Source organism: Rutilus rutilus (genome assembly GCF_951802725.1).
Source record: "Rutilus rutilus genome assembly, chromosome: 3".
Taxonomy (NCBI): domain Eukaryota; kingdom Metazoa; phylum Chordata; class Actinopteri; order Cypriniformes; family Leuciscidae; genus Rutilus; species Rutilus rutilus.
In genome coordinates, this window is record NC_140211.1 from 3,052,566 (window position 1) to 3,065,366 (window position 12,801).

At 47.3% G+C, this 12,801-nt stretch overlaps 1 protein-coding gene across 1 annotated transcript; it reads right to left on the reverse strand.

Annotated features, from left to right (window-relative positions):
- Positions 1-1,031: 1,031 nt before the first annotated feature.
- On the reverse strand, positions 1,032-10,450 carry LOC311287367 (C-type mannose receptor 2-like). The gene is made up of 5 exons (XM_084404157.1): positions 10,407-10,450; positions 10,203-10,241; positions 9,757-10,110; positions 8,463-8,804; positions 1,032-1,912 (listed from the first exon to the last, which is right to left on the reverse strand). Exons 2-5 carry the CDS (start codon positions 10,237-10,239, stop codon positions 1,545-1,547), a joined length of 1,101 nt encoding a protein of 366 aa, XP_084260283.1. The 5' UTR covers positions 10,240-10,241; positions 10,407-10,450; the 3' UTR covers positions 1,032-1,544.
- Positions 10,451-12,801: the final 2,351 nt, after the last annotated feature.

A 12,801-nucleotide genomic window follows, 5' to 3' on the forward strand; every position in this document is an offset into this window, starting at 1 on the left:
GAACTTGTTTAAGGTTTTGCAGAAATAGTGATTTATTCGACAAATTGGTTTAGGCTATTGATAATTTGGTTCAGAGGATGGAGTTTACATTTACATTTACATTTATTCATTTAGCTGACGCTTTTATCCAAAGCGACTTACAATTGCTATATATGTCAGAGGTCGCACGCCTCTGGAGCAACTAGGGGTTAAGTGTCTTGCTCAGGGACACATTGGTGTCTCACAGTGGATTCGAACCCGGGTCTCTCACACCAAAGGCATGTGTCTTATCCATTGCGCCACACCACCCCCTGATAGTTTAGTGTTTTAGCAATTCAGAAAAACTGTAAAAGGCTTATTCAAGTAGGCTACAGCGTTTTGTTTTTTAGTGTGTTGTTTTAGGTGTATAATATAATATATATATATATATATATATATATATATATATATATATATATATATATATATATATATATATGTATTGCCTTTAATGTCCATTTATAGCCTTTACACATCAGCTTGGATTCTTGCATGGTTAAAAATGAGCTAATTTCAAGACGCTGAAGTCACGTCAGGTCGTCATGTGGGTCACCCCGTGCATGACGTGAGCAACCCGTCTGTCTTCTAGGAGCTGTGCCAAGATAAATCTGAATCATTCCCTTCCGAAACTTGCAGAAACGGAGAGTGTGAGTAGGAGCATGAGCGAGGAGCAGGAGAAACTTTATGGCTCTCTATGGGCTTCTCCATCGACTTTATCGGACTTTATGCCTCCACGTCCCCCCGACTGACTGCGAGCTTCTCCTCCTGTCTATATGGTAATTTCCAGAGAGTCGCGTGTTTATGACGCAATCGTTAGCCTACTTTTACAAAAACTGCTTCTACGGGGCCATAACGTAAGATACAAGGTAATGGAGCCTTTTATACATTGTCGTGTTTCTTTAGAAATACATAATGGACAAATGGAGTCTTTAAACGCCTCAGATGTAAAGTTATTCGCTGTCAAAGTGACGCCAAAATGAATGGGAGTCAATGGAATGCTAACAGCAGGTGATGGTCTGCTAACCAATAAGAATAAACCATATTTCATTTTATTGAGACACATATAGATGCTCATAATCATATTTTAAACAAGTAATTTGCAAATATATGACTAGTGCAAAACACAGGAGTGAGGAGAAGAAAGAAGCCACACCACCAGAATAACAAGATCCCATGAAATCAACTGACGTGGCTTGTGCTTTGCTTTTATTTTCCTTATAAATATGCTTTGAGCCACATCCTCGAATCATTTCTATTTAACAGCAAGTATGTTTGACTGAACAGTCACAAATAAAAACTCATGTTGATGTCATGGGGTCTTTAAAACATATAGTGCACATTAGTATTTTAAATACCCAAAGAACATTACACTGATAGAGAAAAGAATCATATGATACTTTTAAATTACAGAAATGAATTTCAGTGTTCTGATCCAAGCACATTATCTGATGATTAAAACAATACAAAAAGGCTTTTGCCAGTTAAAAAAAACATTCGCCAGTTATGTAAGAACACAAACACATCCTTCACTCCTCAGATCTGCTGCAGATGAAGTTGAGTTTGTCGTGTTCAGGACGGCTGATCCAGCGCTGATCTCCTCCAGACTGAACTGCTCCAGATCTCACTCCAGACTCACAGTCCTCGTCTCCTGTGCCGTTCCCTGGAGCCCAGTTCTGATAGCACACGGTCTCTCCGCTCACCCAGAACCAGAGGCCCACAGTGCAGGAGTGACGTAAACCCAACCACACCGCCTCAGTAGACGCACGTTTAACCACATTCATCACACGACGCTGCATCTCCTCTGAATGAACCGAGACCAGATCCGTATAATTCTGTCTGCAGTATCTCAGAGCTTCAGGCCACGTCAGAGTCTCGTTGATCAGAATCAGTTTATCTGGACACAAAACAAACCACAAGCAAAAACGTACTCGGTTACTAACGTAACCTCTGTTCTCTCTAGAGAGGGAACGAGTATTGCGTAAGCTAGCTTACGCTGCGGGAAAGTCTCCTTTCTCGAGATACTGAAGCCAAAAATTATCCTTAATTTTTTAAATCTTGTCAACGCAGTGCGGCAGCCTGCAGACCTAGGGCAGGCGAATCGCGTGCCCATTGGCTGCTCTGCGGCAACTGCAGCAGCCTATGGCTGAGCCTTGCGCGTGACGTCACGTCCAATGAGCGCGCTTGGCACGCTTAATGCGTCACAGCCCGTCATTAGGGGTGTGGCTTAGCGTATATAAGCAAGGAACAGAGGCTGCTTCGCTGGTTTCTGTCGCATGAAGCGAAATGAGCTCGTGGCGAGAGCACGGCGGGTTAAGCAATACTCGTTCCCTCTCTAGAGAGAACAGAGGTTACGTTAGTAACCGAGTACGTTCTCTTACGAGAGGTTCTCTCGTATTGCGTAAGCTAGCTTACGCTGCGGGAACACCCTTGTCAACGCCGTGCGCGCGCCCAGCATCCTGAATGAATCCCATGGGGAGCCCAGGGAACGCGAAGCGGAGCTGGGCGGCCGAGATACCACAGTACACAAGCACATAATATGGGACAGGGAGCGGCACAGCCGGTCCAACTGATACTTCCACATAGTGCAGCTCAACCAGTAGAGCTAAATCAGCAACATAGCCCGCGCACAGACAGTGGGCTGGCTACGCGAGACTTAGACTGATAACACTTTGGCCTGCAAAGCGGGAACTTCCAGGTTGTAAAACCTAACAAATGTGGAGGGGGAGGCCCAGCCTGCCGCTGCACAAATGTCATGAATGGGAATCCCACTGGACCACGCCCACGATGAGGCCATGCCTCTGGTGGAGTGCGCCCGAATGCCCAAAGGGCACTGCAGGTTTTTAGATGTGTAAGCAGCTGCGATAGCGTCAACTATCCATCTGGATAGGGTGTGTTTCGAGGCGGCGAGACCCTTGGTGCGCCCACCAAACGAAACAAAGAGCTGCTCTGAACGCCTGAAGGCGGTGGAGCGTGAAATATAGCTTCTCAGCGCCCTAACTGGGCAGAGGAGATTACTATCTGCCTCGCAGCCAGCATTCGGCAGGGCTGAAAGAGAAATGACCTGCGCTCTGAAGGGAGTGCCCAAAATTTTGGGGACATACCCATGCCTCGGTCTGAGAATAACTTTAGAGTCATTGGGTCCGAACTCGAGGCACGCAGCGTTAGTGGATAACGCGTGAAGGTCTCCAACACGTTTTACTGAAGACAGTGCTATCAGAAAAACGGTTTTGAGCGTGAGGTGTTTCATATCCACAGTTTCTAAGGGTTCAAAGGGATGTGCTTTCAGTGCGTCTAAGACCAGTGAAAGATCCCACATAGGAACCGAAGGGGGTCGCGGGGGGTTCATCCTCCTCGCTCCTCTAAGGAAGCGGATGACAAACTCGTTCCTTCCTAATGCGCGGCCCGGCTCTGAGACAGAGAGCGCTGAAATGGCCGCGACATAGACTTTGAGCGTGGAGGGGGACCTGCCCGCGTCCAGTAGCTCTTGAAGGAAGCACAATACTTGTGAGACCCCACATGTCTGTGGATTGAGCCCTCTGGTAGTGCACCATTTGTTAAACACCGACCATTTAGACGTGTAGAGCCGCCTCGTGGAGGCGGCTCTAGATTGTATGATCGTGTTCATCACCCCTTCTGGTAGATCAGCATGTAATTGTTGAGGCTCCACGAATGCAGAGACCAGTGCTCTGGGTGGGGATGCCAAATCGAGCCGCGGGCTTGAGAGAGAAGGTCTCTCCGCACCGGAATCGGCCAAGGGGCTGAGTCTGCCAATTGTATGAGTTCCGGGAACCAAGCTTGGTTCTCCCAGAACGGGGCTATGAGGAGCACTGTGTGGCGCGCTTTCCTGACTCTCTCGATGACCTGAGGCAGCAGAGAGACCGGTGGAAACGCATATAGCGGGCCGCTGGGCCATGTCTGGGCCAGCGCGTCCTCGCTCTTTGAAAAGAATACTGGGCAGTGTGCGTTGTCTTTTGACGCAAAGAGGTCGACTTTCGCTCTGCCAAAGCGGTGCCACAGCGACTGGACTGTTTGGGGGTGTAGAGACCACTCCCCAGGGGGAACGTTGTCCCTGGACAGTCTGTCGGGACCCTCATTCAGATGGCCAGGCACATGCGCTGCTCTCAGAGAGCGCAGAGAGTGCTGAGCCCATACGAGGAGGCGTTCCGTCAGGGCGCAGAGCTTCTTTGATCTGACACCGCCCTGGCGGTTCACATAGGCCACTACTGATGTGTTGTCCGTGCGGACTAGAACATGGTGACCATGGAGGAATGGGAGGAAGTGCATGAGCGCTTTCTCGACCGCGAGCATCTCTAGACAGTTTATGTTTAGGAGATTCTCCTGGTCTGACCAGCGGCCATAGACCGGTCTGCCTTCGAAGAGCGCTCCCCAACCTAGGTTGGACGCATCTGTTGAGACAACTTTCCGGTGTGAGATCACTCCCATAGTCACTCCAGTGTGATACCATTCGGCTGCTAGCCAGGGCTGCAGGGCTGAAACACAGACCTGAGTCACTCTGATTAGCGAGCCGCCGTTCGCCCAGGCTCGATGGGATACGTGCGCTCTCAGCCAGCGTTGAAGCGGGCGCATGCGCAGTAAACCCAGCTGAAGCACTGCTGCAGCTGAGGCCATATGCCCCAGGACGCGCTGAAATGCTTTCAGGGGAACCCGATTGCCTTCTTTGAAGGATGCAGCGAGGCGCTGGATGCGGCGCGCGCGCTGCTCCGACAATCTGGCTGTCATCGCCACTGAGTCCAGTTCTATTCCAAAAAAGGAAATTGACTGACGGGGCGAGAGCGAGCTCTTGGTCCAATTGACCGCTAGACCCAGGCTTTCCAGATGGCTGAGAAGCGCTGTTCTGTGAGACACAAGTTCTGTCTCTGACTGCGCTATAACGAGCCAGTCGTCCAGATAGTTCAGAATTCGCATTCCCTGACTCCTCAGGGGAGCGAGAGCCGTGTCCATGCATTTCGTAAATGTACGGGGTGCTAAAGACAGGCCGAACGGCAGGACTGTGTATTGATAAGCTCGACCGTCGAAGGCGAATCTCAAGAATGGCCTGTGACGGGGAGTTATCTGGATCTGGAAATACGCGTCTTTCAGATCGAGAGAGATAAACCAGTCTCCTGGGCGGATCTGCGCAAGGATCTGTCTGGTTGTAATCATCTTGAACGGCCGTTTCATGAGAGCCTTGTTCAGATGTCTCAGATCTAAAATAGGTCTTAACGCTCCGTCCTTCTTGGGAACGAGGAAGTAACGGCTGTAGAAGCCTGACTCGCTCAAGGAAGGATGAACCTGTTCTATGGCCCCTTTTCGCAGCAGCTTCGCTATTTCTGCTTGAAGCAAATGCGCTGTTTCCAAACTCACTTTCGTTTCCGTCTGCGCTATAAAGCGCGGAGGGCGACGAGCAAATTGGAGCGAATAGCCGTGTCTTATGATGTTGAGCACCCATTTTGACGCGCCCCGAATAGCCTCCCATACTTTTGCATGCATGGCTAGGGGTCGAATGGTCTCTGGGTTCAGATCGCCGCGTTGCACGGGATGGGGAACCTGTATCAGAGAGGATGGGGCGGCGCGCGCGCCGCCGATGCTCGGACACGTGGGCAGAAGAAGAACAGGGCTGGCCGGCTGTGCAGATTTTAGTAGCTCGATCTCGGATGATGGAGCGTGAACTGCTGTCAGATATCCCAGACGCGAGAGCGGCGTGGGGATTATGGTGTCTGAAAGTGGGTGCGCGTGCTCGTGAGCTGGCGCGGGATATGCACTTATGACACGGCCAGTGTTTGGAAGGTTTTATGAGGTTTGCAACCTGTCTGGCAGAGCGGGCAGTGGGCAGGTGTGAGCACAAAGCTGTGGGCACATTTTCTACACTTGATGCTCGAGCGGAATGTTTCCGCTTTAAGAGATAGCGCTCTGGACGCGTTGCCATGGGAACCTCGTCTGTGTGAGGCAGTGAGCACACGGGAGTGGGCACTTTTTCTACACTTAATGTCCCTGCGGCTTGAGCCGTAGCAACTTGAGGTAACTGAGTGACAGAGCGAGCAGCGAGTAGGTGTGAGCACGGGAGTGTGGGCACATTTACTACATTTAGTACTCGAGCGGTGTGAGGCCGCTTTATGAGAGAGCGCTCTGAGCGCGTTACCATAGGGACTGTACTTGTGTGAGGCAGTGAGCACATGGGTGTGGGCACATTTTCTACACTTAAAGCACTTATACTCTTTTTGAGATTTATCTGGGTCGCCGTAAAAACGGCGTTTGTGTGCAGGCGAGCGAGTGCTATTACTGGCTCGTTGGCTGCGGTGTGAGCTGCTGCAGTAGCCTGGACGTAGGGGACTGACAGAGCTGTGCGTTTTGATGGCGGTCCGGCCGTAGCGGGACTCAACCATCTTTTCCTCCTTGCGGATGCTAGGAGGACTTCGCGGGCTCGGGCTTCAACGCAATCTTGGGCCGCGGGCCCCGGGGGGGGGGCGGCGGTCTGTGACGGCTGGTCGAGCGCGACCTAGGGCGACTGCCCTGGCGACGCTGCGAAGCGCTGGGAGGCCGGGAAGAGCGCTGATTAGAGCTGCGCACAGGAGGCTGAGATTGAGGGCGGCCTGTGGCTGGGCTCGAACGGAGGGGCAGGAAAAGGTTCATGGCCTGCGACGCCTTCTGTACTTCGGAGAAACGATCCACAATTCCGCTGACCGCAGGGCCAAAGAGGCCGGTGGGCGAGAGTGGTGCGTTAAGAAATACGGCGCGCTCTGACTCACTCATGTCCGCGAGCGTCAACCATAGATGTCTGTCGATGACGGTGAGCGCGGCCATGGATCTGCCGATGGCTTGAGCGGCGGTCTTGGTAGCGCGGAGCGCAAGATCCGTAGCGCTGCGCAGATCAGTTAAGGCAGACTGACCCGAGCCCTTCTCGTCCAGTTCACGGAGGAGGTCGGCTTGAAGGATCTGAAGAATGGCCATAGAGTGCAGGGCGGAAGCAGCCTGGCCGGAGGCGGCGAAAGCGCGGCCGGCGAGAGCTGAGGTGGTCCTGCAGGCTTTAGACGGCAGGGCAGACTTTGAGCGCCATCTAGCAGACGGCGGGCAAAGGTGCGTTGCCACAGCTTCCTCAACGGCGGGGATACCGTTATAGCTGTTCTCGGCGGCCCCGTCCACCTGGGAGAGAGCCGAGGAGACTGGCGAGCGGAGTCTGGTGGAGAACGGAGCGTTCCAGGATTTAGAGAGCTCAGCGTGGAGCTCAGGCAGGAAGGGTGCTGACCTAGAGGCAGGCACAGGGCGGCGGCTAGGTAGAAAGCATCCGTCAAGGCGATTGGGCTCCGGCTCCTTGGGTGGGGACCAATCCAGTCCCATTCTCTCGACCGCTTGAGTGAGGAGGCGGAGAAGCTCCCCGTCGACACTAGCGCGGGTTCTGGTAGACTCCAAAGTCGAGGGGGCGGAGCGGTGAGAGCCCGACCACTCCTCGCTGTCAGACGCGAGCAGAGAGCAGCTGTCGGCGACATCATCTGCATCATCCCCCAGAACGACGGCAGTGCGGGCAGAGGCCGGCCGCTGCGCGTCGGTGAAGGGTGGGGGGGAAGGAGAGAGCGAGGCTCGCGGGGGAGGTTCCGGCGAGCCTTCAGCTGTAGCGTCCAGTTCCGGCGGCCTTTGAGAGCGACGTTTCTTTTTACGTGGCCCGGAAGAAGTGGCCGGAGAAGGTGGAGGTTCTTCAAATTTAGCGAGTCGAGCCCGTAACATCGGTAACTCCTCACACTGTTCGCAGCCGCCCTCAGAGAGAGTCCTGCGTGGTCTCGCGCTCTTTTAGATGCAAGTGTGTCGCGGCGGACACACAAAACACACAACACAGAGCAAGAAAAGGATATATGTGCCGGATAGCGTAGCAGGCAGGGAAGGCTGAAGGCGGGGAGCGGCCGACGTCCTCAGGCTGAAATCCTTCGGCTTGCTGGTCGCTTGATTCGACGGCGGCTTCCTCAGAGATCAGCGATGCGAAGAGCTTCGCTGAAGAGACAGAAATCAGCGAAGCAGCCTCTGTTCCTTGCTTATATACGCTAAGCCACACCCCTAATGACGGGCTGTGACGCACTAAGCGCGCCAAGCGCGCTCATTGGACGTGACGTCATGCGCAAGGCTCAGCCATAGGCTGCTGCAGTTGCCGCAGAGCAGCCAATGGGCACGCGATTCGCCTGCCCTAGGTCTGCAGGCTGCCGCACTGCGTTGACAAGATTTTAAAAATTAAGGATAATTTTTGGCTTCAGTATCTCGAGAAAGGAGACTTTCCCGCAGCGTAAGCTAGCTTACGCAATACGAGAGAACCTCTCGTAAGAGAACTAGAGAGAGACTGATCAAAAACAACATGCAGAACAAACACTGTGGAGGAATCTGTCATGTCAGACATGTAGCGTGAGCTTTAAGATATCTGGAGGTGATGGATGGAGTGTGTGTGTTTGTGAGGATCTGCTCACCTTCATGACACACAAAAGGATATTGGTTGTTGCAAGAGATGTCATGCCATTGACCCTGAGCATTGTGTTCGATCACTGTACAGTTTTCAACACCTCCAGCATTATTAGGTTGAGTAGGATCCCAGTATCTGAAAGAGGAGTTACTCTGATCTGACCACTGCCATGAGTCTCTGAACAGACCGATCCATGATCCTGATAACTGAAGACCACTAATGAAATCCTTAACCTGTTGATTCTCATTCTGGTTCCTCACACTGACCAGATCAGTGTGATTCTGTCTGCAGAAACTCTGAGCGTCTCTCCAGTTCTTCGTCTGATTGACAAAGACGAGTCCTGTGTTCGCTTTAAGAAAAGAATCAAAACAATAAAAAATAAAAAAAATAAAAAAACTGTTTCATGAATCAGTTTGTTCATTATTCTTGCGCTGCTTTATGGTTTGGATGTGAACAAGAGCAGCAATGGAAGACATGAAGTACATTTCTGAACATTATGATGATTTTAAAGTGCTTTCTTTTTGTCCATTATGTGTCCTCTTCAGAACACTTGATTAAGAGCCTGAAGAGAGGCTAAAGAAATATTTACTTGTGCTGTATACTAGTAATTTATCATTTAATGTAGTTGCAGTGTATTTTGATGATTGATTTTGTTTTAATGGACTATTATTACATTGACATTATTACATCACGCTGTTAATATAATTTGAGGTTTGAGATATTCATAGACCTGCATCAACATAGACGAGAATAAGAAAACAAGTCTGGGTAATTTTAGCAGCTTTAAAGATCATTTTTTAAAGCACACTTTTTTTCATGTGCACTTTTTAAAGCAGTGTTTTAAAATTTGAATCTTTTTTCTTTTTTTGAATTTGAATATTTAAATCTAAAAATATTTAAAAGTATTTAATGCATTATTTCATTAGAATTAATAATTTGATATTACAGCTATTTTATAATAAATCCAAAAGCAAAACATGAAAATAACTACCCCAGGTGAAAAAAAAAAAGAGACGCTGTTGATTAAGGTTAATTTGAAGCTGTCTCTCTTGATGCTTAGCCGACTCTGCTGTGTGTGTTCGTGTGTTTTAAAGGAGCCGTGGGTTTGGAGACTCTGAAGGGAAAGTGGGATCTCATGCTTTCAAAGCTAGCTTGATATTGCTAGCCTCTCGGAAATTGCCTACGCTACCTTTCATTTATAAATTAATGCTGTGTGTGTGTTAGTAGAAAATGTTGTGGAGCCGTTATATTTGGTATATGGTGCATGAACGGTTGTTGTAATTGTAAACAGCTGCACTCACTGTTGTTGCAGATGAAATGATGATTTTCACTACATGGCAAATCATGAAATTGTCCATTTTTCATCATTCCACAATCTCCACCATCATGTTGTCCAGGTCCCCAGTTCAGATAGAGTGCAGGTTCACCTGAAGACCACTGCCATTTATCAACACCTGTCTTCTTCAGCCCAATCCAGACATACTGAACACCTCCACCATTCACACTCTTCTTCAGCTCGTTCATGTCGTTCATGTTGTCAACGGTGGCCAGATCTGTGTAATTCTCTCTGCAGAATCTCTGAGCTTCAGTCCAGTTCTTCCTCACGTTTATAAAGTGATACTGACGCTGAACACATTCAGATACGGAGCAGAGAGCTGTGAAAGAGAGCGTTTGATTTAATGCTTTTCATAACAGGGTCAAACCTGATGAAACTATAAACCATAAATAATACACCAAACACACTCACCAATGAGAAGAAGAATCAGATATAGAGTTTGGTCCATTTCTGAGGAAGAAACGCATTAAAAATCCCAAATATGAGTAACTCATGATCATGTTATTAAAAATAAATAAAATAATTAATTAATAAAAAATAGTAGTTTTAGCAATTATTCAGACAATATTAACATCTGAAAGTGTAATTGTGTGTGAAGAATGAACATGTTCTTACTTTAGAGGTCGTGTGTTTCTGTCCTGAGTCTGATGTTTCTGTCTGCAGATTTACACTACGCTATTATTATATCTGCTCTCATCCCTCATTCAGCTCATCACATCATTTGTGTATTTCTCTGAAAACCCCTATTTCATATTTTACTTCCTCTATATTTGTGTATTTGTCCAGCCTTGTCTTTCCCTTTATTTGCATATTGACTTCTGTGTCAGTCAGTATTAGTCTATAATATGGACCTTATGGAATCAAAAAATTATTTGAACATTCTAGATTAATATTTGAACATTCACAACTAAACAGCAGCTTCAGTGATATTGCTGGACTGCATAACTCGTGTTTCATTCCTGATCATCTTAATATCGTCGTCCACACTTGCCATCTTTGCACTTCACCATTTGTCTACTATAGACTTTTCCTTGTATTTGCCCAAGTGATCAAGTGTGTGTAGAACTTTTGATAACCTAATTTGACACACTTATGGTGTTGTAAAAATGCAACTGTTTACAGAGCTTTAATTTGATTTTCAAAGCTTTGCATTTTTAAATAATCCTCTAAGTGTGTGTACAGCAGTGCCTATAGGCTTATACATATATGTAACACAGTTTACTAGTGATGATGGTGCTTTTAATTAAGTGATACAAAGAATTTGCAAATGTTGTACAAATGACAAAATACACATACTCATGTTTGCACCAGTAAAATGTGTTCACTTATATCCTGTAGCGTGCACATACTCTCTAGTGGCCAAGTGTGTGTATTTGGACAGACCCCATGTTTGAGTTTCTCTGTTTTGGGCCACTTTTATCTGTTGCTGTTTGAACTGAACAGAGAAGGGTTGAGTTCAGTAGTGAAGACTGGTGATACTGGTTACTGAGAGCCTTTAAAGTTTAGAAGGCTCTAAAAGGCTCCAGTTCAAGTTTTAGAAATGTTTTTGCTCATATATAGGTTTCTTTTTTTCCTCTTCTGAGAGCTGAGACCCGTCACATTCACAACAGAGACGAGATAAAGTCCATCTCTAATGTTAGTAAAGATTATTAGACTCATTATCCCACTGAAATAATATCATCATCTTCTGCTGTTTCAGAATAAATTAGTCTTTATTTCCTCCGTCTAAATACTTGATTGTGATTGGCTGGAATGTGTTCATTAAAACATTGTTACATTTTTAAGAATTAGTCTTATTTAGAAAATTCTTATTGTGTTTCGTGTCGTACTCCTGCTGTCCTTAGTTAGTTTATAGAACATGAACACATTTGCATGTAAACACATCCTCATCACTCATTTGTTTAGGTCCACATTTAGACTTTCAGGGTGGACAATATTTTCATCTCTGACGTGAAACAGAAGCAGAAACAGCGTGTTATTGTTCTAGATATATTCCATGGTCTCATTCTTTCTTTTTCATCTGTTAGTTTTATTAAAGGGATATTTCACCGCTGGAAAGATGAATGTATATTTAAATTGGGTCATTTATGTAGTAGAAATGTGAAATTATTTTAGAAGTTGGAGCCTTCTAGACTGAGAAAAGCCAGAAAATTTATTTTTGGCACATGTGGATGAAAGACAACAACTCCCAGAATGCACTTGCTTCGCTGCCCTATGAGGCCACTCCTGAGCCGCAGCTGCTCCGGCCGCCTCTTGTTCCTCCATCATCCGCATCTGTTCATCGCTGTATTGTGGCTCGTACAGGCAGCCACAGGCATCGGATTCGCGCACCAGATCTTCAAAATCCCCTTCTGCCATATCATCTTCAAAACTACCTTTCGCCATCGTGGTTAGCCTACTACTCAGCTTTCTCCACAGAGCAAGAGCCTGTTAGCTTAGCTTGAAAAAAAGAAAAAAAGAAGGTTGACACTATGTGTACATTCTGTGAGTGAGATCGCACCCCCTATGGGCGGGTTGAAGACATGCAGAACGAGCTCCTCCTACTGGCTGTAGTCTCTCGCCTCTGGACAAAGTGACTGCGTCCGAAACCGCATACTCAATGAGTAGGTACCAATAAGTACTTACTTAACGAGCGCTAAAAGAGTAGGTACTTTATAGCCAGATCTCGTTGAGTATGAATGCGAACCGGACATCTGCCATGTTGACGTTATCATGTGACCTACGACGCGTTATCACCATGGTTATCACACGCGCAACAACTGAAAAGATTTGAATGACATGTTTAATTAATCTATCTGTAAATATCTTGATATTGATTAAACTTGCTCATTTTGTGGTCTCTTTGAAGAAATTGCTGGCCATTTATTTTGTGAATACATTTAGGGTTGATTTAAGTTCTTATATTTAACCCTACTAATGTGACCCACCGTTTTATCCTTAACGATATTATTTATTTTTATTACGGAATCCCAAAATTGTCATCTCTTGAATATGTTGTTAATTTATTTAT